At 51.2% G+C, this 22,642-nt stretch overlaps 1 protein-coding gene across 1 annotated transcript in view; it reads right to left on the reverse strand.

Moving 5' to 3' along the window:
* Window positions 1–485: 485 nt before the first annotated feature.
* Window positions 486–22,642, reverse strand: part of CARMIL3 (capping protein regulator and myosin 1 linker 3) — a 113,993-nt gene continuing 91,836 nt past the window's right edge. The window contains exons 34-41 of the mRNA XM_058180432.1: window positions 19,157–19,291; window positions 11,272–11,341; window positions 9,584–9,673; window positions 6,592–6,749; window positions 4,688–4,877; window positions 3,443–3,583; window positions 965–1,090; window positions 486–871 (exon numbers count right to left, since the gene is read on the reverse strand). Coding sequence (XP_058036415.1) covers window positions 846–871; window positions 965–1,090; window positions 3,443–3,583; window positions 4,688–4,877; window positions 6,592–6,749; window positions 9,584–9,673; window positions 11,272–11,341; window positions 19,157–19,291 — 936 coding nt within the window. The 3' untranslated portion in view covers window positions 486–845. The remainder of the gene's footprint in view (window positions 872–964; window positions 1,091–3,442; window positions 3,584–4,687; window positions 4,878–6,591; window positions 6,750–9,583; window positions 9,674–11,271; window positions 11,342–19,156; window positions 19,292–22,642) is intronic.

Here is a 22,642-nt window from a genome sequence, read left to right on the forward strand (position 1 = left end):
GAGTCAGTCACCAAGTGGCTCAATTTGGATCACGGGACAGTCGGGGAATTTTACAATGGTCATTAAGCGCGAAAAACGGTCATAAGTTCCTTTTTTCAGGGCTGTTGTAACTTTGAATGGTCCCCAAATGCATGGTTGTAAGTCCAGGACTATCTGTATCATTCTACGACCTCCGAGTCAGGTGGGAATCGCCCCAAAAATGTCAGGGCGGAAGGTAGAATTTTCTTAGGAGAAAACAGCCCAAGACTTTTTTTAAACGTCCATATATAATTTATTACGGTTCTCTTTTCTTTTATACAAGCTGAAAATAAACGGCGGAGGGAACAAGGATGGCGGGCGAGGGTGGGGGTACAGGTTTGAAATCCGGGACCACCAGGATGGGAGGGGGGGGGACACAGGATGGGGAGGAGAAGGAAATCAGAGTCCAGAAAAAAAAGATTTGGGGAAGGGGGGGGGACTAAGAGAAGGGGGGGGGGCTTGTCTGTCTGTCGCCCCCACCTTACTGGGACAGGTGGGAAGGGAGAATATTTTGTGGCTTTGTTGTTGTTTTTTCTCACCACCCTGGTTAAAAACAAATCTGGAGTGGGATGGGACGAGAATCCCCACCCCCACAGGCATATGAGGAGTGGGCTTTCGACCAAAAAGTCAAGAGAAGAAAGAGGCACAAATGGAGGAAGAAACGAATGAAATAATTCCACTAGGAACTTTTTGGAGGCAGGGCAACCTCTTTTTTTGGGTGGGGCGGGGGCAGCTTGGAGGAGACCCTCCCCATGGTTTGCCCCTCCCCCTCGGTCTTCCGGCCAGATGGTGGGAAGTTTTCGGAGATTCGTCTCAATGTCTCTCCGTCACTCTGCCCCAGTTCTGGCACCTCCTGCAGGAAAGAAAAGACGATCAAAGGAGAGCAATATCAGAGCGATCCCCCCCTCCCCTCTGGGAGTCTTCCCCGAAAGTCATCTATACCTACCCCCGTGCCGGTCTGCTAGAAAGAGATGAGAAGGAGGAGGAGGAAGAGCGGGGCGAGATTTCCAGCTGGGCGGGTCGAGTAGAGGGGGAGGAGGAGGTGGGTCAGGCAGGGGGAAGTCACTGGTACCTGGGGGGGAAAATTGAGGCAGGGGAGAAAGGGAAAGAGAGATGGAGTTAGCGGGGGGGCGGGAACCGGGTTCGAGGGGAGGATCACGACACCGAAAAGCTCGCCTCTTCAATCGCTGTGGGACTCCCCGCACGGGCCGGTGGCTTCCCTGGTGAATTGCATCTTTCTGACTTCCCGGGAAATAAGTTACACAAAGTTTTACGAAATTTCACACAGTTTCGCGGAAATTCACGAACATTCGCGATATACATAGGTGTAACCGGCAGTCCTTGACCTACGACCACAACGGAGCTCCAAATTTTCTCCTGCGAAGCGAGACAGTGAAGTGAACGTTGCTCGATTGATGACCTTTCTTAGCGTGGTCGTTACGTGAATCGCCGCCGTTCAGCTGCTCACTTGCTTAGTAAGGGAATCTGGCTCCCGCACCGACTTCGCTTTGTTCAGAAAGTCACAAAAGCACACCAACCGTCATAAATATATGCCAGTGGTCAAGTGGCTGGATTTTGATCATGTGACCCTGGGGATGCTGCAACGGTCGTTAAGTGTGAACAGAGGTCATCGGTCCCTTTTTTCCCCCTCAGTGTTGTTGTAACATCGAATGGTCACTAAACGAATGGTGGTAAGTCAAGGACTGCCTGTACAAAGTACAGCATGCACCGAGGGCTTTTCCCTTCCCTAGCAAACCTGTACCGCCCATCCCAGTTCAACCCAGTTTGCGTCCTGCAAAAAAGCTTTCGTCAGATGCCAAAGATCACACCCGATGCGAAGGCTCCATTTCACTGCTTTATTGCTGAAAGTCCTTGCGCAGGAATCTTCCCTCACTAACAACGAAAATTCAAGGAAGTTCGACTTAGTTTATTGGCGGCTACCGTAGAGATTCTAGGCCGATTCCTCTTTTGACTCCGCCCAGGGGGGCAGGCTGTTCGGGGTTCACATGGGTTCGGGAGAACCTCTAGCTACGATTCTAAGATCCTGGCTGGCCCCGCCCACCTTTCCCCACCCCTCCCGGCCAGTTTTGGATGCAGGTAAGTGCAGGGCGACGAAAAGCTCGCCTCTTCAATCGCTGTGGGACTCCCACGGGCCGGTGGCTTCCCTGGTGAATTGCATCTTTCTGACTTCCCGGGAAATAAGTTACACAAAGTTTTACGAAATTTCACACAGTTTCGCGGAAATTCACGAACATTCGCGATATACATAGGTGTAACCGGCAGTCCTTGACCTACGACCACAACGGAGCTCCAAATTTTCTCCTGCGAAGCGAGACAGTGAAGTGAACGTTGCTCGATTGATGACCTTTCTTAGCGTGGTCGTTACGTGAATCGCCGCCGTTCAGCTGCTCACTTGCTTAGTAAGGGAATCTGGCTCCCGCACCGACTTCGTTTGTTCAGAAAGTCACAAAAGCACACCAACCGTCATAAATATATGCCAGTGGTCAAGTGGCTGGATTTTGATCATGTGACCCTGGGGATGCTGCAACGGTCGTTAAGTGTGAACAGAGGTCATCGGTCCCTTTTTTCCCCCTCAGTGTTGTTGTAACATCGAATGGTCACTAAACGAATGGTGGTAAGTCAAGGACTGCCTGTACAAAGTACAGCATGCACCGAGGGCTTTTCCCTTCCCTAGCAAACCTGTACCGCCCATCCCAGTTCAACCCAGTTTGCGTCCTGCAAAAAAGCTTTCGTCAGATGCCAAAGATCACACCCGATGCGAAGGCTCCATTTCACTGCTTTATTGCTGAAAGTCCTTGCGCAGGAATCTTCCCTCACTAACAACGAAAATTCAAGGAAGTTCGACTTAGTTTATTGGCGGCTACCGTAGAGATTCTAGGCCGATTCCTCTTTTGACTCCGCCCAGGGGGGCAGGCTGTTCGGGGTTCACATGGGTTCGGGAGAACCTCTAGCTACGATTCTAAGATCCTGGCTGGCCCCGCCCACCTTTCCCCACCCCTCCCGGCCAGTTTTGGATGCAGGTAAGTGCAGGGCGCACGCAAAAGCTCGGTGAGGGCAAAAAACGGCCCTACCAGAAGTTTGGAAAGACCAGAAATGGGGTCGTTTCCAGCCTCTAGAGAGCCTCCGGAGGCTGGGGAGGCTGTTTTCATCCTTCTAGAGACTCAACGAAAGCCCCCGGAACCTGGGGAGAGCAAAAAGCCCTCACCCCGGGCTGTGGTGCAGGAGGCCAACTAGACCACACCCACCATGGCCACGCCCACCCAGCAACCAGGCAGAGAACCCCTTGCTAAAATTTTGAAGTCCACCCCTGACTCCGCCCCCAGTTTTCCGTGTCACTCCTTCCCTACAACTCCTTGATCCAAAGGTCGTCCCCCACCTTCTGGGAATGCCAGCTCTGCCTTACCTCCAGATCCCGGGTTCCGTCCCCGGTCGGACTCCAGTTTGTCGCAGGACTGTGCCCGCCGTGTTCTCTTTGGTTTGAGAGGCGCCGTCTTCCGCCCCACCTCGGGTTCCCCTGGAATGGAAAGAGGAGCATCAGAGAGTCCTGAGCCCCAGAGAGTACTTGTTGGTTAAGGTGACCTCTCTCTGGGATGTGAAAAAACAAACGATTAATTCCAGGGGCCTCTAGAGGGCAGCAGAGCCTTCATAATTTTTCTTCCGTACCTCTTTGCTGCCTCCTGCTGGAAAGGTTTAAATAAGTGTTTTTCTAAATAATATGGGAAGTTCTCGACTTACAACAGTTCGTTTAGGGATCGTTCGAAGTTACGACGGCCCTGAAAAATGTGACTTAGGACCGTTTTTCACGGTTATGATCTTTGTAGCATCCCCATGATCATGTGATCAAAATTAAGATGCTTGTCAAATGTCTCATATCTATGATGATTGCAGTCATGTGATCCTCTTATGCGACCTTCTCACAAGCAAAGTCCATGGGGAAGCCAGATTCACTTAACAACCTTGTTACTCCCTTAACAACTGCCGTGATTCACTTAACAAGTGTAGCAAGACAGGTTGTAAACATGGGGCAAATGTTAACAAATGTTTCACTTCACGACAGAAATTTGGGACTCCATGGTGGTCGTACGTTGAGGACTGTCAGTATTGTATCTCTCCATCTCTTTCTCTCCTATACAGGTATCCTCGACTTACAACAATTTGTCTAGAGACTGTTCAAAGTTACAAAGCACTGAAAAAAAGTCCTTATGACAATTCTTCACTCTTGCAACCATTGTCGTGTCCCTGCGTTCATACAAACAAAATTCGAAGGAGTGCCAATGGGCCTGTCTTTATGACGGATTCCATATCCCCTGGGACACGTGATTGTCTTTTGCGACCTTCTGGCAAGCAAAATCAATGGAGGGGAAGCCCGATTCACTTAACAAACGTGTTACTAACCTAACAAGCGCAGTGACTCGCTTAACAACTGTGGCGAGAACAGTCATAAAAATGGGGCCCAGCTCACTTAACAATGGTCTTGCTTAGCAGTAGAAATTTCGGGGTCAACTACGGTCATAAGTTGAGGACTGACTGTACCACAGAGAAAATGCTATTATTCCAACTCCTGCCTTTTGGAATTCTCCTATCGATTCATCCAGGATCTGAGTCATATAAATCGAGACCTTGTCGTAAGAACTCGGCAGTTCTTCACCTTCGTTTTCCTGCTCCTTGGGTCTACGTCGGGGTTGAGCGACGGGAGGGAAGGTGCAGGTATCTTCTAGAATGACTGCGCTGCCTTCTTCGTTGCTGCGACTTCTCTCTGGTTGGCTGGGGGTCTTCCGGCCCCTGGGGAGGGCAACCGGCTTTGGAGGACGTGGCGTGGAAGTGAAATCCCTGAATTGCTGAGAAGTGAAAGTGGAAGATATGGACATATGAAAGGACGGGGGGGAAAAAATAGAAATTTCTCAACCGATTGACAGAAACAACTTCCGGATTACTGGACTACAATTCCCAGAAAACCCAGCCAGCATAGTGGTTTTCAACCTCCAGAGCAAGGTCTCTTAACCATGGCAACTTCTGAGGACTTCAACTCCCAGAATTCCCCAGCCCACCATAAACCATTCATTTAGTGAGTGTTCAAAGTAACGATGACACTAAAAAAAGCAAGTTATGACCTGTTCCTCACACTTACAACCATCATCCCTGTGGTCGCATGCGCAAAATTCGGGTGCTTGGTAAACCAGCTTGTATTTATGACCATCGTAGAACCCTGGGGTCACGTGATTGCCATTAGTGACCTCCCCAAGTGGCAAAGGCAATAAGGGAAGCTGGATTCGCTTAACGACCGCATGAGTCACTTACCGGGATGATTCACTGAACAACTGTGGCGAAAAAGTACAGGTAGTCCTCGACTTACGATCACAATTGAGCCCCAAATTTCTGTGGTTAAGCAAAAAACATTTGTTGAGCGGGTTTTGCTCCATCTTATGACCTTCCTCGCCACAGTTGTTAAGTCAATCACCGCAGTTGATAAGTGGGTAACCCGATTGTTAAGTGAATCTTTCCCTGTTGACTTTGAGCATCAGATGCTCGCAAAAAATGGATCATGTGACCCTCCCCGGGACACTGCAACCGTCATAAATACAAGTCAGATCCCAAATTTTGAATTTTCAATTGAACTGAAATTTGAATTTTGAATGGTCATTAAAATGAACTGTTTGTACGGCGACAATTATGGTAGTTGTAAAATTGGCCATGACGGGCTTAAAAGCCGACTTACTTCGTTAGCAATGGATGTTCCGGTCTCAATTGTCGTCCTTCACGGGATCCTACCATTTTCACAACCGGTTTGGTGACGGTGCGCTTTGCGCGCAATCACGCCACATACGCACCACACGCGTGTCCGCAATTGAGTGAAAAATTACCTTCTGTGTTAGTGCTAGGGAATTAAAACAGCTGCCACGCTAATCAGCTGCAAAAATATAGGTAAGTAAAGCGCAGGGGCGGGCGGGTAAGCCCAGCTGATCATCGGAGTGAACCGGTTCGCTCCCAGCTGATTGTTGGAGCTACCGGTTCGACCGAACTAGTCTGAACCTGTTGTGACTCGTCCTCCCTCCTCTCCTCAGCCGGGCCCCTCCCGTCTCCAACCGGGCCTTTTATCAGACTCCGAGTTTGATAATGAAGATGAATGGCCTGTCATGCTTCCAGCCTCCGGCCCTGGCCCCATGGCCGGAGAGGATTCCAGGAGTGAAAGGAGTAGCCCAAGAAACCTCATTCATACAGCGTATGTTCCCTTGGCTCAGCCTTCAGAGCAGGAAGCCAGCCAGGTGCTGGAATTACTTGGGCCTACTCCCTCTGACCCCTCCCTTTCCCAGACGCTGACAGCAGATCCAGCTGAAGACAATTCAAAGTGGGAGGATCCTCGCTTCCGGAGATCTGAGAGGCGACGCCAGCAGAAGGAAGGGTGGGGCAGGCCTGGATAAATGCTAAGTCATGGAGCCACACCCCACAGCCTATATAAAGGACCTGCTTTTGGTAAAATCCCAACCCTGCTTCATGCCCCCCAAGTCCCCAGACTCAAGATAATTCTCTTCCGCCCCTTGAATTCAAAAATACCTGTTGCTTTGCACTGGTTGGTGTCGTCAGTCGGTCCTTCTCGGAATTTGGTGTACCCCCCATCATGCCTCTCTCGTCAGCCCCTGTCTGCTTTTCTTCAAGGGGGTGGTCCCTCAAGGGGTCTTTGCCCCCACATTCCCGGGTGGAGCTCTCTTCAGCTGCAGATTTGGGAGAATACGAACAAAGAATCCATTAACTACCAAGAAGTCATTCAACTAATTCGAAGTAGACCGTCCTCGACTTACGACCGTTCATTAAGTGACCGTTCGAGGTTACGACAGTACGGAAAATAGCGGCTTAGGACCCTGTTGCACACTTATGGCCGTTGTGGCATCCCACTGCAACGGGATGCTTGACCACCGACTCGTCTTTGCCACCCTTCCGACAAGCCAAGTCAACAGGGAAGCTGGATTCACTTAACAACCCTGTTACTCGTTTAACAACGGCAGAAAGGTGGCGAGAAAAGTTTGTAAAACAGCACAGATACGCTTCACATTTTTTTCCCCGCTTAGCAACATCAATTTTGGGCTCAGTTGTGGTCGTTAAGTAGAGGACTACCTGTAGTTCAAACTGCAGATAGTCCTCGACTTACAACCGTTCATTTAATGACCATTCAAAGATACAATGGCCCAATACAATATGATGGCTGCAGGGTCCCAGGGTAACGTGATCCGCTTTTGCAAGCCCCAAATCTTATGTTGTAAAGCAAGACAGGTGTTAAGTGACTTTTGTCTCATTTTACAACTTTTCTTGCTGCGGTTGTTAAGTGAATCACTGCAGTTGTTAAGTTAGTGATGTGGTTATTAAGTGAATCGGGCTTCCCTGTTGACTTGGCTTGTCAGCAGGAGCCCGGGCCACTCCAACCGTCATAATTACGAGTCAGTTGCCAAATGTCCAAATTTTAATCACACGACCACAGGGATTGCCCCAACGGTCGTAAGTGTGAAAAACGGTCATACGTCCGTCCCTTTGTTCAGTGCTGTTGCAACTTCGAGCGGTCACTAAACGAACGGTCGCAGGTCGAGGACTGTCTACAGTATGCTCTGAATACGGGTAGTCCTCGATGTACGACCACCATCAAGCCCATTTCTGCTGTGAAGCGAGACAGTTGTGAAGTGAGTTTTGCCCCGTTTTACGACCTTTCTCGCCACAGTTGTTGAGTGAATCGCCACCGTTGTTAAATTAGGAACACGGTCGTTTAGTGAATGAGGCTTCCTTCTTGTCTTTGCTTGTCAGAAGGTCGCAAAAAAGGGATTACGGGACCCCGGGACGGTGCGACCAGTTGCCAAGCATCTGAATTCTGATAATCTGATAGTGGGGATGCTTCGAAGGTTTTAACCAGAGGTGGCATTCAGCCGGTTCGCACCGGTTTGTGCGAACCGGTAGCAGAAACCACGGCCCAGTTACAACTGCGAAAAATTATTGTTAAGTCACTTTTTTCAGTGCCATTGTAACTTCAAACGGTCACTAAACGAACGGTCGAGGTCGAGGACTGTCTACAGTATGCTCTGAATACGGGTAGTCCTCGATGTACGACCACCATCAAGCCCATTTCTGCTGTGAAGCGAGACAGTTGTGAAGTGAGTTTTGCCCCGTTTTACGACCTTTCTCGCCACAGTTGTTGAGTGAATCGCCACCGTTGTTAAATTAGGAACACGGTCGTTTAGTGAATGAGGCTTCCTTCTTGTCTTTGCTTGTCAGAAGGTCGCAAAAAAGGGATTACGGGACCCCGGGACGGTGCGACCAGTTGCCAAGCATCTGAATTCTGATAATCTGATAGTGGGGATGCTTCGAAGGTTTTAACCAGAGGTGGCATTCAGCCGGTTCGCACCGGTTTGTGCGAACCGGTAGCAGAAACCACGGCCCAGTTACAACTGCGAAAAATTATTGTTAAGTCACTTTTTTCAGTGCCATTGTAACTTCAAACGGTCACTAAATGAACTGTTGTAAATCGAGGACTACCTGCAGGGTAGGTCCTGACGATGCAAAACGAGATCTCCCAGCATTTTGAGCTGCGCAATTCCTTTGAAAGGAAGAAACTATCCTTGCTGGATTATTAAAGCAGCTGCATCATTTATTTAAGGTCAAAATATTTTTTTTCCTGCCCTATAAACTTATCCAGGGGTGGGCTTCAAAAATTCGAGCAAGGGGTTCTCTGCCTTGGTTGCTGGGTGGGCGTGATATAGTCAGTCTCCTGCACCACGGGGAGGGGGGAGCGTTTTTGCCCTCCCCGGGCTCCGGAGGCTTTCCTTGAGCCTCCAGGTTCTGGAGGCCCTTGTTTCCAGCCTTCCCGAGCTTCCAGTAGGCCCATTTTTCATCCTCCCCGAGCCTCTGTGCGCACCCTGCACTTACCTGCATCCAAAACGGGCCACATGGGGACTCCTGGGAGGGGTGGGGCAGGGTGGGCGGGGCCAGCCAGGAGTGGGATTTGGGGCGTGTGTCTCCGAACGGCACAGAATCTTAGCTAGCGGTTCTTCTGAACCCTTGCGAACCCCCAGCAGCTCCACCCTTGAACTTATCCCATTTCTAGTCCAACGATTTTTCAACCTTGGCCATTTTAAGGCCCGCGGACTTCAACTCCCAGCGTTGCCAGCTGGGGAATTCTGGGAGTTGAAGTCTGCTGGTCTTAATAGAATAGAATAGAATAGAATAGAATAGAATAGAATTTTATTGGCCAAGTGTGATTGGACACACAAGGAATTTGTCTTGGTGCATATGCTCTCAGTGTACATAAAAGAAAAGATACGTTCATCAAGGTACAACATTTACAACACAATTGATGGTCAGTATATCAATATAAATCATAAGGATTGCCAGCAACAAAGTTACAGTCATACAGTCATAAGTGGAAAGAGATTGGTGATGGGAACGAAGATTCCCAAGATTAAAATGGCTAAGGTTGAAAAAGACCGGTTTCGCTAGGCCTCCAGATGTTAATTTCTGGCCCAGATTTGCTCAAAACGTCAGCCGAAACCTGGGCAGTTCTACCCACCGATATCCCAGCTGGCTTCTGCCCGCCGAATGGTGGCAAAACTTGGCTTGGTGCTCTGCAGGGGAGGGTGAGGCCTCCATCCTCTTTGCCCTGTGTGGATTTAACAACAACAACAACAACAACAGATATCACACACTGTCCAAGAAATCAGGAGATGAGGAGTTCTAGTCCTGCCTTAGGCATGAAAGCCAGCTGGGTGACTTTGGACCAATCACCAGGAGACAGGGAGTTCTAGTCCCGCCTTAGGCATGAAAGCCAGCTGGGTGACAATGGGCCAATCACCAGGAGACAGGGAGTTCTAGTCCCGCTTTAGGCATGAAAGCCAGCTGGGTGACTTTGGGCCAATCACCAGGAGACAAGGAGTTCTAGTCCCGCCTTAGGCATGAAAACCAGCTGGGTGACTTTGGGCCAATCACCAGGAGACAGGGAGTTCTAGTCCCGCCTTAGGCATGAAAGCCAGCTGGGTGACTTTGGACCAATCACCAGGAGACAGGGAGTTCTAATCCCGCCTTAGGCATGAAAGCCAGCTGGGTGACAATGGGCCAATCACCAGAAGACAGGGAGTTCTAGTCCCGCTTTAGGCATGAAAGCCAGCTGGGTGACTTTGGGCCAATCACCAGGAGACAGGGAGTTCTAGTCCCGCCTTAGGCATAAAAGCCAGCTGGGTGTCTTTGGGCCAATCACCAGGAGACAGGGAGTTCTAGTCCTGCCTTAGGCATGAAAGCCAGCTGGGTGACTTTGGGCCAATCACCAGGAGACAGGGAGTTCTAGTCCCACCTTAGGCATGAAAGTCAGCTGGGTGACTTTGGGCCAATCACCAGGAGATAGGGAGTTCTAGTCCCGCCTTAGGTATGAAAGCCAGCTGGGTGACTTTCGGCCAATCAACCAGGTGACAGTGAGTTCTAGTCTAGTCCTGTTTTAGGCATAAGAGCCCAATGGGCAACTTTGCGCCAATCACCAGGTGACAGTGAGTTCTAGTCCCACCTTAGCCATGAAAATCAGCTGGGTGACTTTGGACCAATCACCAGGAGACAGTGTGTTCTAGTCCCACCTTAGCCATGAAAATCAGCTGGGTGACTTTAGGCCAATCACCAGGTGACAGTGAGTTCTAGTCCCACCTTAGCCATGAAAATCAGCTGGGTGACTTTAGGCCAATCACCAGATGACAGTGAGTTCTAGTCCCACTTTAGCCATGAAAATCAGCTGGGTGACTTTAGGCCACTCACCAGGTGACAGTGAGTTCTAGTCCCACCTTAGCCATCAAAATCAGCTGGGTGACGTTAAGCCAAACACCAGGAGATAGTGAGTTCTAGTCCCGCCTTAGGCACAAAAGCCAGCTGGGTGGCTTTGATCCAGTCCCTCTTTCTCTCTTAAGACAACCCACCTCGCAAGGTTGTTGTTGTGGGGAAAACAGGTGCAGGAAAGAGTATTAAGTACATTCGCCACTTGAATTACTCATGAAGTCAAACAATGCAGGACAAATACGTAGAATATTAATTTTAGGGGGGAAAAAAACCCTTACGAGAGGCACTTCCTTCGTTTGACATCCCCGATTTTAAGCCGCAGACCCCTTGAAGTCACCCGCGCTTCGAAAGAGCTTCCTTTGGCCACACGATGTCCCCAGACTCGTATTCGTAAGGAGAGGGTGGGTGGGGGGAAAACTGGGAAGCTGGGATAATTCTGCCTACCTGTGTCGTCCGAAGATCGTCTTCTTTGCTGCTCCCGTAAGCTCCCCGTCCTTTGCTCCATTTCCACGCTCTGCCAAAGGAAGAGAGCTGATGAGTGACGGTCCAGGGCCGCGGTGTGGCTCAGGCTCTAAGAAGCCTGTTATTAGAACACAGCAGCCTGCAATTACTGCAGGTTCTAGTCCCACCAGGTCCAAGGTTGACTCAGCCTTCCATCCTTTATAAGGTAGGTAAAATGAGGACCCAGATTGTTGGGGGGGGGCAATAAGTTGACTTTGTAAATATACAAATAGAATGAGACTATTGCCTTATACACTGTAAGCCGCCCTGAGTCTTCGGAGAAGGGCGGGATATAAATGTAAACAAAAAAAAAAGAAAAAAAGAATAACAGAATAATGGAAGGGGCCTTGGAGGTCTTCTAGTCCAACCCCCTGCTCAAGCAGGAGACCCTACATCGGTGCTGGCTAACTGTTTTGTTGTCGTGTGCCGAAAGCATGCGCACGTGCTGGCACTCATAATGCAATGCGCATCCCCCATGCACATGCGCGCACACACACACATGGTTCCCCCCCCATGTATATGCATGCAACCCCTCCCCCCCCGGTGCCCGGGTTTGGGCCTAGTAGGCCCCCCCTGCAGTCTCCTGGGACCAAAAACAGGTCGTGAGGGGGCACACAGACCCCCACCCCATTTTGGGCCTAGTAGGCCCCACCCGCAACCTCCTGGGACCAAAAACAGATGGTGAGGGGATGCACAGACCCCCACCCCATTTTGGGCCTAGTAGGCCCCACCCGCAACCTCCTGGAACCAAAAACAGGTTGTGGGGGGGCACACAGACCCCCCAACCCATTTTGGGCCTAGTAGGCCCCCCCTGCAGCCTGCAGGGACCAAAAACAGGTCGTGAGGGGACGCACAGACCCCCCACCCCATATTGGGCCTAGTAGGCCCCACCCGCAACCTCCTGGGACCAAAAACAGGTCCTGAGGGGGCACACAGACCCCCACCCCATTTTGGGCCTAGTAGGCCCCCCCTGCAGCCTCCTGGGAAAATGTTGGATAACCATTTGACTGAGATGGTGTAGGGTTTCCTGCCTGGGCAGGGGGTTGGACTAGAAGGCCTCCAAGGTCCCTTCCAACTCTGTTGTTATGTTATGTTAAAAACAGGTCCTGAGGGGACGCACAGACCCCCACCCCATTTTGTGCCTAGTAGGCCCCACCCGCAACCTCCTGGGACCAAAAACAGGTCCTGAGGGGGCACACAGACCCCCCAACCCATTTTGGGCCTAGTAGGCCTTACCCGCAACTTCCTGGGACCAAAAACAGGTCCTGAGGGGGCACACAGACCCCCCAACCCATTTTGGGCCTAGTAGGCCCCCCCCTACAGCCTCCAGGGACCAAAAACAGGTCGTGGGGGGGCACACAGACCCCCACCCCATTTTGGGCCTAGTAGGCCCCCCGCAGCCTCCTGGGACCAAAAACAGGTCCTGAGGGGGCACACAGACCCCCCAACCCATTTTGGGCCTAGTAGGCCCCCCCCTGCAGCCTCCAGGGACCAAAAACAGGTCCTGAGGGGGCACACAGACCCCTACCCCATTTTGGGCCTAGTAGGCCCCACCCGCAACCTCCTGGGACCAAAAACAGGTTGTGAGGGGACGCACAGACCCCCACCCCATTTTGGGCCTAGTAGGCCCCCACCTGCAGCCTCCAGGGACCAAAAACAGGTCGTGGGGGGGCACACAGACCCCCACCCCATTTTGGGCCTAGTAGGCCCCCCGCAGCCTCCTGGGACCAAAAACAGGTCCTGAGGGGGCACACAGACCCCCCAACCCATTTTGGGCCTAGTAGGCCCCCCCTGCAGCCTCCAGGGACCAAAAACAGGTCCTGAGGGGGCACACAGACCCCTACCCCATTTTGGGCCTAGTAGGCCCCACCTGCAACCTCCGGGGACCAAAAACAGGTTGTGAGGGGACGCACAGACCCCCACCCCATTTTGGGCCTAGTAGGCCCCCCGCAGCCTCCTCGGACCAAAAACAGGTCATGGGGGGGCACACAGACCCCCACCCCATTTTGGGCCTAGTAGGCCCCCCCTGCAGCCTCCTGAGACCAAAAACAGGTGGTGAGGGGACGCACAGACCCCCCACCCCATTTTGGGCCTAGTAGGCCCCCTGCAGCCTCCTGGGACCAAAAACAGGTCGTGAGGGGTACAGACCCCACCCCATTTTAGGCCTAGTAGGCCCCCTGCAACCTCCAGGGACCAAAAACAAGTCATGGAGGGGCACACAGACACCCCATTTTGGGCCTAGTAGGCCCCCCCTGCAACCTCCAGGGACCAAAAACAGGTCGTGGGGGGGCACACAGACCCCCACCCCATTTTGGGCCTAGTAGGCCTCTCTGCAGCCTCCCGGGCCACGGGCGGTATGAGCACCACACACCCTGCACTCCCCTTGCCCTCGTGCGCAACCCCTGCTCAAGCACGCATGACACCCCCGTGCATGAATGCATGTCTCCCACATGCACCCTGCCCCCCCCGAAAACCAACCGGTTGGCAGGAGGCGTGCCCGCATACATGGTACACCTGAGCTGGGTGACGGGTCGCGTGCCCGCAGAGATGCTCTGTGTTCTGTTCACCCTTCGCCTCCATCCGAGCGATGGCTTAATTAGCCGGCACTATCAGCTCTGGCAGCAAAACAGCGAGCGTCTGCCAAGTGTCTCTGTTATCTCCCTCAATGCCAATGAGTCAAACAGTACTTCAGCGCTTAGTTAAGCAGTTAATTTGCCTGCTACAAAGAGGCACAGCAGCCCTTGCTGCTTTTATATCCTGTGGGGTGTGGCTCCATGACTCAGCACTTCCTAGGCCTGCCCCACCCCTGCTTCTGTTGTTCCCTCCTCTCCTGCCTACGAAACCTAGGGTCCAGCCAGGCCTGATTGCCATCAGCTGGGTCTGAAGGCGTGGCCTGGGGAGGGGGAAAGAGTCAGGGGATGGAGGCCTCGTTATCTCTTCCATCTGGTCTGCCTCTGGCTCCTGGAGCTGAGCCAGGGAAGCCGGTGCTCCCGAGGTAAGTCCTGACGGCTCTTCCCCCTCACTTTCCAAGTTATTTTCTGGCAAGAGGCCCGGCTCGCGGGGTGCGGACACAACACTCTGTGTGCCAGCTGTGGCACGCACGCCATAGGTTCACCATCACGGCCCTATACCATTCCAGACAAATTGCTGTCCAATCTTTTCTTGAAAACCTCCATGGTTCAAGAACCCGCAGCTTAATTACCGATTAATTGTTCGGTTTGGAAATTCCTCTTGAATTCCAGGTTGCTTGTCTCCTTGATTCGTTTCCATTGGGGTAAAATCTACTTACTTTCCCAACCGTTCAGAAGGTCACGCTCCGTACGCACGGATCACACTTCACTCATGCGCATCACGTGCGTGCGCGGACCCTCTGTGCATGCACAGAGGATAAAAACAGGTACCCTGCTGGTTAAAACCAGGAAGTTACAACGACCAGGCGAGTGGGCGGAGCCTCGCACCGCCATCGCTACTGGTTTGGCCGACAAAACCAGTCAAACCGGTTTGAACCGGGAGCATTTCACCACTGGTTTCCATCCGTTGCTTCTTGTCCTGCCTTCAGGTGCTTTGGAGCGGGGGTCTCCAACCTTAGTAACTTTAAGACTTAGCTGGCTGAGGGATTCTGGGAGTTGAAGTTCACAAGTCTTAAAGTTTCCAAGGTTGGAGACCCCTGCTTTGGACAATAGGTTGACCCTCCCTCTGTTTTGTGGCAGCCCCTCCAAAATTGGGACACTACTAAACCAAGGTGCTTTTTCCAAAGGCAACTGGACTTCCTTCGGGGTTTGTTTTTTTTTCCTGGAAAACGTTTTGCTCTTCATGCCAGAAGCTTCTTCGGTTCACTTCTTCAGTTCTTTGGACGAGAAAGAAACCATTTTCAAGAAGAAAATCAAGTCCAGTTGCCTTTTGTGTTGTGACCCAGGCCCTAGTAGGTTAGTAGGAAACTTGGTCAGTGTAAAAACCAACAAACTTCATTCAAAAAGCTGAGAATTATTTCATTCTCAGCCTAGTTCAACTAAATTAAAGCAAATTCCTCCCGACACAAATTCCTCAGTCCTATCACCAACCTTGATCCAATTAGGCAAACTGCCAAAGGCCTTTCTTGGCAAACTTTCAGAAGACAGCCATACAAAATAAATGCAACAAGACGAAGCTATCAACGTTGTTTTCCGGCAAAGCCCAAATGCCGTTGCTGGTCTTTTAAGCCTTATGGGAGGGGCCAATCATCTCTTGGCCCTACTCCCAAATTGTCCTCTTTGCTTGAGCTGCTCTTGCCTTCTGGCAGCACTTCTCACGCGTGCATTAGGAACAGGTTCCTTCCGTTCCTCTGCCTCACTACTGTCAGGTTCTGGGAGGCTCTGGAGTCCGCACCTCACTCCCCGATGGCCCTGGCCCCACCTCTGCCTCCGACGCAGAGACCCTCATCCGGGCCTTCCCCAGTCTCCAGGACTGGCCCATGCTCTTCCTCAGCCTCATCGCTGTTCGACTCCGTTGCCAGCTCCGCAGGCTGCTGGCGGACTACAACATTTTGGAAAAACACCTTTTGGACAACTACGATATGGACAATGGTGGTATTCAGCTGGTTTGGACCGATTCGGGTGAACCGGTAGTGGCCCACCCCCACCCAACCGCCCCGCCCCATGCCATCCTATTTAGCCACATTTTCTAAGCCGTGCGCATGCGTGCAAGAGGGAAGCAAGCGAAGGTGTGCTCTCCCATTTTCGGTGCACGGCGAACCTGTGGTAAAATTATGCGAAACCCACCTCTGGATATGGACGATTGAAAATGGATGAACACTGCTATCATGTCACACCTAGTCCTTCATTAAACTGGACATACCCAATTCCTACAACCGTTCCTCATATGTTTTAGCCTCCAGCCCCCTAACCATCTTCGTTGCTCTTCTCTGCACTCTTTTCAGAGTCTCTACCTCTTTTTTTTTTTTTTGTATTGTAGCGACCACAACTGGATGCCGCATTCCAAGTGTGTGTTGTGACCCAGGCCCAAGTAGGTAGTAATAAACTTAGTCTGTGGAAAAAAAAACTTTATTCGAACAGCTGGGAATTACTTCATTCCCAGCGTTGTTCAACTCAAAGTAAAACAAATGCCTCCCAACACAAATTCCTCAGTTATCTCACAAACCTTAGTCCAATTAGGCAAACTGCCGAAGGCCCTTCCTGGCAAACATCCAGAAGACAGCCATACAAAATAAATGCAACAAGACGAAGCTATCAACGTTGTTTTCTGGCAAAGCTGGAACGCCAGTGCTGGTCTGCTTTAAGCCTTATGGGAGGGGCCAATCATCTCTTGGCCTTACTCCTGAGTTGTCCTCTCTGCTTGAGCTGCTCTTCCCTTCTGGCAGCTCTTCTCATGTGTGCATTAGGAACAGGCTCCTCCTGTTCCTCTGTCTCACTACTATCAGTCTCTGGAGGCTCTGGAGTCCGCATCTCACTCCCGATGGCCCTGGTCCCACCTCTGCCTCTGACGCAGAGCCCTCATCCGGGCCTTCCCCAGTCTCCAGGACTGGCCCATGCTCTTCCTCAGCCTCATCGCTGTTCGACTCCGTTGCCAGCTCCGCAGGCTGCTGGCGGACTACAACATTTTGGAAAAACACCTTTTGGACAACTACGATATGGACAATGGTGGTATTCAGCTGGTTTGGACCGATTCGGGTGAACCGGTAGTGGCCCACCCCCACCCAACCGCCCCGCCCCATGCCATCCTATTTAGCCACATTTTCTAAGCCGTGCGCATGCGTGCAAGAGGGAAGCAAGCGAAGGTGTGCTCTCCCATTTTCGGTGCACGGCGAACCTGTGGTAAAATTATGCGAAACCCACCTCTGGATATGGACGATTGAAAATGGATGAACACTGCTATCATGTCACACCTAGTCCTTCATTAAACTGGACATACCCAATTCCTACAACCGTTCCTCATATGTTTTAGCCTCCAGCCCCCTAACCATCTTCGTTGCTCTTCTCTGCACTCTTTTCAGAGTCTCTACCTCTTTTTTTTTTTTTTGTATTGTAGCGACCACAACTGGATGCCGCATTCCAAGTGTGTGTTGTGACCCAGGCCCAAGTAGGTAGTAATAAACTTAGTCTGTGGGAAAAAAAACTTTATTCGAACAGCTGGGAATTACTTCATTCCCAGCGTTCAACTCAAAGTAAAACAAATGCCTCCCAACACAAATTCCTCAGTTATCTCACAAACCTTAGTCCAATTAGGCAAACTGCCAAAGGCCTTTCTTGGCAAACTTTCAGAAGACAGCCATACAAAATAAATGCAACAAGACGAAGCTATCAACGTTGTTTTCCGGCAAAGCCCAAATGCCGTTGCTGGTCTTTTAAGCCTTATGGGAGGGGCCAATCATCTCTTGGCTTTACTCCTGAGTCATCCTCTTTGCTTGAGCTGCTCTTGCCTTCTGGCAGCACTTCTCACGCGTGCATTAGGAACAGGTTTCTTCCGTTCCTCTGCCTCACTACTGTCAGGTTCTGGGAGGCTCTGGAGTCCGCACCTCACTCCCCGATGGCCCTGGTCCCACCTCTGCCTCTGACGCAGAGCCCTCATCCGGGCCTTCCCCAATCTCCAGGACTGGCCCACGCTCTTCCTCAGCCTCATCGCTGTTCGACTCCGTTGCCAGCTCCGCAGGCTGCTGGCGGACTACAACATTTTGGAAAAGCACTTTTTGGACAACTACGATATGGACAATGGTGGTATTCAGCTGGTTTGGACCGATTCAGGTGAACCGGTAGTGGCCCACCCCCACCCAACCGCACCGCCCCATGCCGTCCTATTTAGCCACATTTTCTAAGCCGTGCGCATGCGTGCAAGAGAGAAGCAAGCGAAGGTGTGCTCTCCCATTTTCGGTGCACGGCGAACCTGTGGTAAAGTTATGCGAAACCCACCTCTGGATATGGACGATTGAAAATGGATGAACACTGCTATCATGTCACACCTAGTCCTTCATTAAACTGGACATACCCAATTCCTACAACCGTTCCTCATATGTTTTAGCCTCCAGCCCCCTAACCATCTTCGTTGCTCTTCTCTGCACTCTTTTCAGAGTCTCTACCTCTTTTTTTTTTTTTTGTATTGTAGCGACCACAACTGGATGCCGCATTCCAAGTGTGTGTTGTGACCCAGGCCCAAGTAGGTAGTAATAAACTTAGTCTGTGGGAAAAAAAACTTTATTCGAACAGCTGGGAATTACTTCATTCCCAGCGTCGTTCAACTCAAAGTAAAACAAATGCCTCCCAACGGCAAACATCCAGAAGTCACAAAAGCAAAGACGTATACGAAGCAGAAGACAAAGCAGAAGACGCAGCTACAACGTTGTTTTCTGGCAAAGCTGGAACGCCAGTGCTGGTCTGCTTTAAGCCTTATGGGAGGGGCCAATCATCTCTTGGCCTTACTCCTGAGTTGTCCTCTCTGCTTGAGCTGCTCTTGCCTTCTGGCAGCTCTTCTCAAGTGTGCATTAGGAACAGGCTCCTCCTGTTCCTCTGCCTCACTACTATCAGTCTCTGGAGGCTCTGGAGTCCACACCTCATTTCCCGATGACCCTGACCTCACCTCAGCCTCATCACTGTCCGAGTCCATTGCCCGCTCCGTAGGCTGCTGACAGACCACAATACTTACCAAGGCCTTATAAAGCGGCATGAGCACATCACATGGTCTTGATTCTATCCCTCTGTTCATGCAGCCTAGGATCGCATTGGCTTTTTTTTAGCAGCTGCAGCACATGGCAGGCTCATCATTTTCCCACTTAAAGCAAGGACCCTCCTTGTTCCCCTTTTCCCAGAATCAGTCTTTCTTCCCGTGACGGACACGTTACCTCCAGTTTAGCATCCAAACTCCAACCTTTAGCCCGTTCCATTCCCGGCAGCGGTACTCCTTGGACGCGTGACGGCTGTAGCAACTCGGTCCTCCGGGCGTCTGTCGGTGCCCTCTCTGAATCAGGAGTGGAAATCTTGTTTCGGAAGGAAAGGAAATTGCCTTAGTGTATCATAAATCAGAATAGAGCTGGAAGGGACCTTGGAGGTCTTCTAGTCCAACCCCCGGCTCAAACAGGAAGCCCTATACCAGTGATAGCTAACTTTTCTGCCATCGCATCCCAGGAACGGGGGGAGGGGGAGGTCACACATAATTCGTTGTGTCCCACTGTTGTGGCTCCGGCCCTCGGGCCTGACCTCCTGGAGCCAGATGACTTGGAGAGTGAGGAGGAGGAGCTGGCAAGGCCTCCTTCCCCCAGACCCTCCTCCTCCTGGCACCGTCCCAGATTCCAGCTGAAGGCCAGGAGGAGGAGCTGACAAGGCCTCTTTCCCCGACCCTCCTCCTCCCTGGCAACGCCCAAGAACCAGCTGCTGAGGATCAATCTTGGCTAGATGCGAAACAGCAACGCCGAGATAAGCGTGCGCAGCAGAGGAAAAGGTGGGGCAGGCCCAGGAGTGCTGAGTCATGGAGCCACACCCACAGGGGATAAAAGCAGGAGAGTGCTCCGTAGGTTGCTGACAGACCACAATACTTACCAAGGCCTTATAAAGCGGCATGAGCACATCACATGGTCTTGATTCTATCCCTCTGTTAATGCAGCCTAGGATCGCATTGGCTTTTTTTTAGCAGCTGCAGCACATGGCAGGCTCATCATTTTCCCACTTAAAGCAAGGACCCTCCTTGTTCCCCTTTTCCCAGAATCAGTCTTTCTTCCCGTGACGGACACGTTACCTCCAGTTTAGCATCCAAACTCCAACCTTTAGCCCGTTCCATTCCCGGCAGCGGTACTCCTTGGACGCGTGACGGCTGTAGCAACTCAGTCCTCCGGGCGTCTGTCGGTGCCCTCTCTGAATCAGGAGTGGAAATCTTGTTTCGGAAGGAAAGGAAATTACTTTAGTGTATCATAAATCAGAATAGAGCTGGAAGGGACCTTGGAGGTCTTCTAGTCCAACCCCCGGCTCAGACAGGAAGCCCTATACCAGTGATAGCTAACCTTTCTGCCATCGCGTCCCAGGAACGGGGGGAGGGGGAGGTCACGCATAATTCGTTGTGTCCCACTGTTGTGGCTCCGGCCCTCGGGCCTGACCTCCTGGAGCCGGATGACTCGGAGAGTGAGGAGGAGGAGCTGGCAAGGCCTCCTTCCCCCCCCCTGGACCCTCCTCCTCCCTGGCACCGTCCCAGATTCCAGCTGAAGGCCAGGAGGAGGAGGAGGAGCTGACAAGGCCTCTTTCCCCCGACCCCTCCTCCTCCCTGGCAACGCCCCAAGAACCAGCTGCTGAGGATCAATCTTGGCTAGATGCGAAACAGCGATGCCGAGATAAGCGTGCGCAGCAGAGGAAAAGGTGGGGCAGGCCCAGGGAGTGCTGAGTCATGGAGCCACACCCCACAGGGGATAAAAGCAGGGAGAGTGGTCCGTAGGCCCTTGTGTCAGACAAAGTTATGGACTACTGGCTCTTTGACTGCTTTGGACTGAAGGCTGGGATTACTTGTGAGTACTTTAGATCATCCTGCAGACTCCTGGTTGCCCTGGCAATGGTCTGTCGGCACGCTGCTACTTGATAAGGACTTGGCTGGCACGTGAAGGAACGTTGCCAGAACTTTTGTTGCCAGAAGAAACCCGGCCAAGTGTAAATAAATTGCTGGCAGACAGCCTCGGCTGGCGTATTGTTTTGGGAAGGAAGGGAGGGGACAGAACACCCACCCCTGTGCGTGCATGTGCTCACCCCCCACCCCCGCTCCTGGCACATGATGGCCCAGTAGGCCCGTTTATCTCTCTCACCAGGCTCCAGAGCCTTTCTAGGAGACTGGGGAGGGCGAAAACGGCCTTCCCCCCACACACACCCGGAGGCCCTCCGGAGGCTGGAAACGGCCCGTTTGCCAAGTTCTGGTGGGATCAGGAGTTGGCAAATGGGCCATTTTTGGCCTCCGGAGGGCCTCTGGGAAGGTGGAGAAGGCTGTTTTTGCCCTCCCCAGACTCCTAGAAAGGCTCTGGAGCCTGGTGAGAGGGAAAACTGGGCCTTCCCCCCACTCTGAGGCCCTCCAGAGGCAGGAAACAGCTTGTTCGCCATCATGGCCCTATATCATTTCACGACAAATGGCTTTCTTAAAACCTCCAGTGATGGAGCACCTACAACTTCTGGTGGCAAGCTGTTCCACTGGTTAATTGTTCTCACTGTTAGGAAGTTTCTCCTTAATTCCAGGTTGCTTCTCTCCTTGACGAGTTTCCATCCACTGTTTCTTGTCCTGCCTTTGGGTGCTTTGGAAAATAAGTCAACCCCCTTCTTCTTTGTTGGCCGCCCCTCAAACATTGGAATTCTGCTATCGTATCACCCCTAATTCTTCGCTTCTCTAGACTGGCCGTACGCAAATCCTGCCGTTCTTTATATATTTTAGCCTCCAGACCTTCGATCCTCAGAGTTGCTCTTCTCTGCATTTTTCTTACAAAGTCTCAACATCTTTTTTTGTAACGTGGTGACCAAAACTGGATGCAGGACTCCAGGTGTGGCCTTACCTAAGGCTTTATAAAGCGGTACTAAGACTTCACCTGATTTTGATTCTGTGCCTCTGTTTATACAACCAAGGACTGTATTAGCTTTCTGGGCTGCTGCTGCACATGGCTGGCTCATGTTTAAGTGATCGTCCACTAAGACTCCTAGGTCCCTCTCACAGTTACCGTTTTCCAGCCAGGTTTCACCTACTTGGTGCTTATACCTTTGGTTTAGAATAGAACAGAACAGAACAGAACAGAACAGAACAGAACAGAACAGAACAGAACAGACTGCAATACAATACAAAAAGAAGGGTTGGAAGGGACCTTGGAGGACTTCTAGTCCAACCCCCTGCACAATGGAATGGAATGGAAGAGAAGAGAAGAGAACAATGGAATGGAATGGAAGAGAAGAGAAGAGAACAATGGAATGGAGTGGAGTGGAGTGGAATGGAATTAGAATAGAATAGAATAGAATAGAATAGAATAGAATAGAATAGAATAGAATAGAATAGAATTGAATTGAATAGAATTGAATAGAATAGAACAATAGAATGGAATGGAATGGAATGGAATGGAATAGAATAATGGAATGGAATGGAATGGAATGGAATAGAACAGAACAGAACAGAACAGAACAGAACAGAACAGAACAGAACAGAACAGAACAATGGAATGGAATAGAATAGAATAGAATAGAACAGAACAATAGAATGGAATGGTATGGAATAGAATAGAATAGAATAGAATGGAATAGAATGGAATGGAATAGAATGGAACAATGGAATGGAATAGAATAAGAGTTGGAAGGGACCTTGGAGGTCTTCTAGTCCAACCCCC

Source organism: Ahaetulla prasina, chromosome 4 (assembly GCF_028640845.1).
Source record: "Ahaetulla prasina isolate Xishuangbanna chromosome 4, ASM2864084v1, whole genome shotgun sequence".
NCBI classification, from domain to species: Eukaryota; Metazoa; Chordata; class Lepidosauria; order Squamata; family Colubridae; genus Ahaetulla; species Ahaetulla prasina.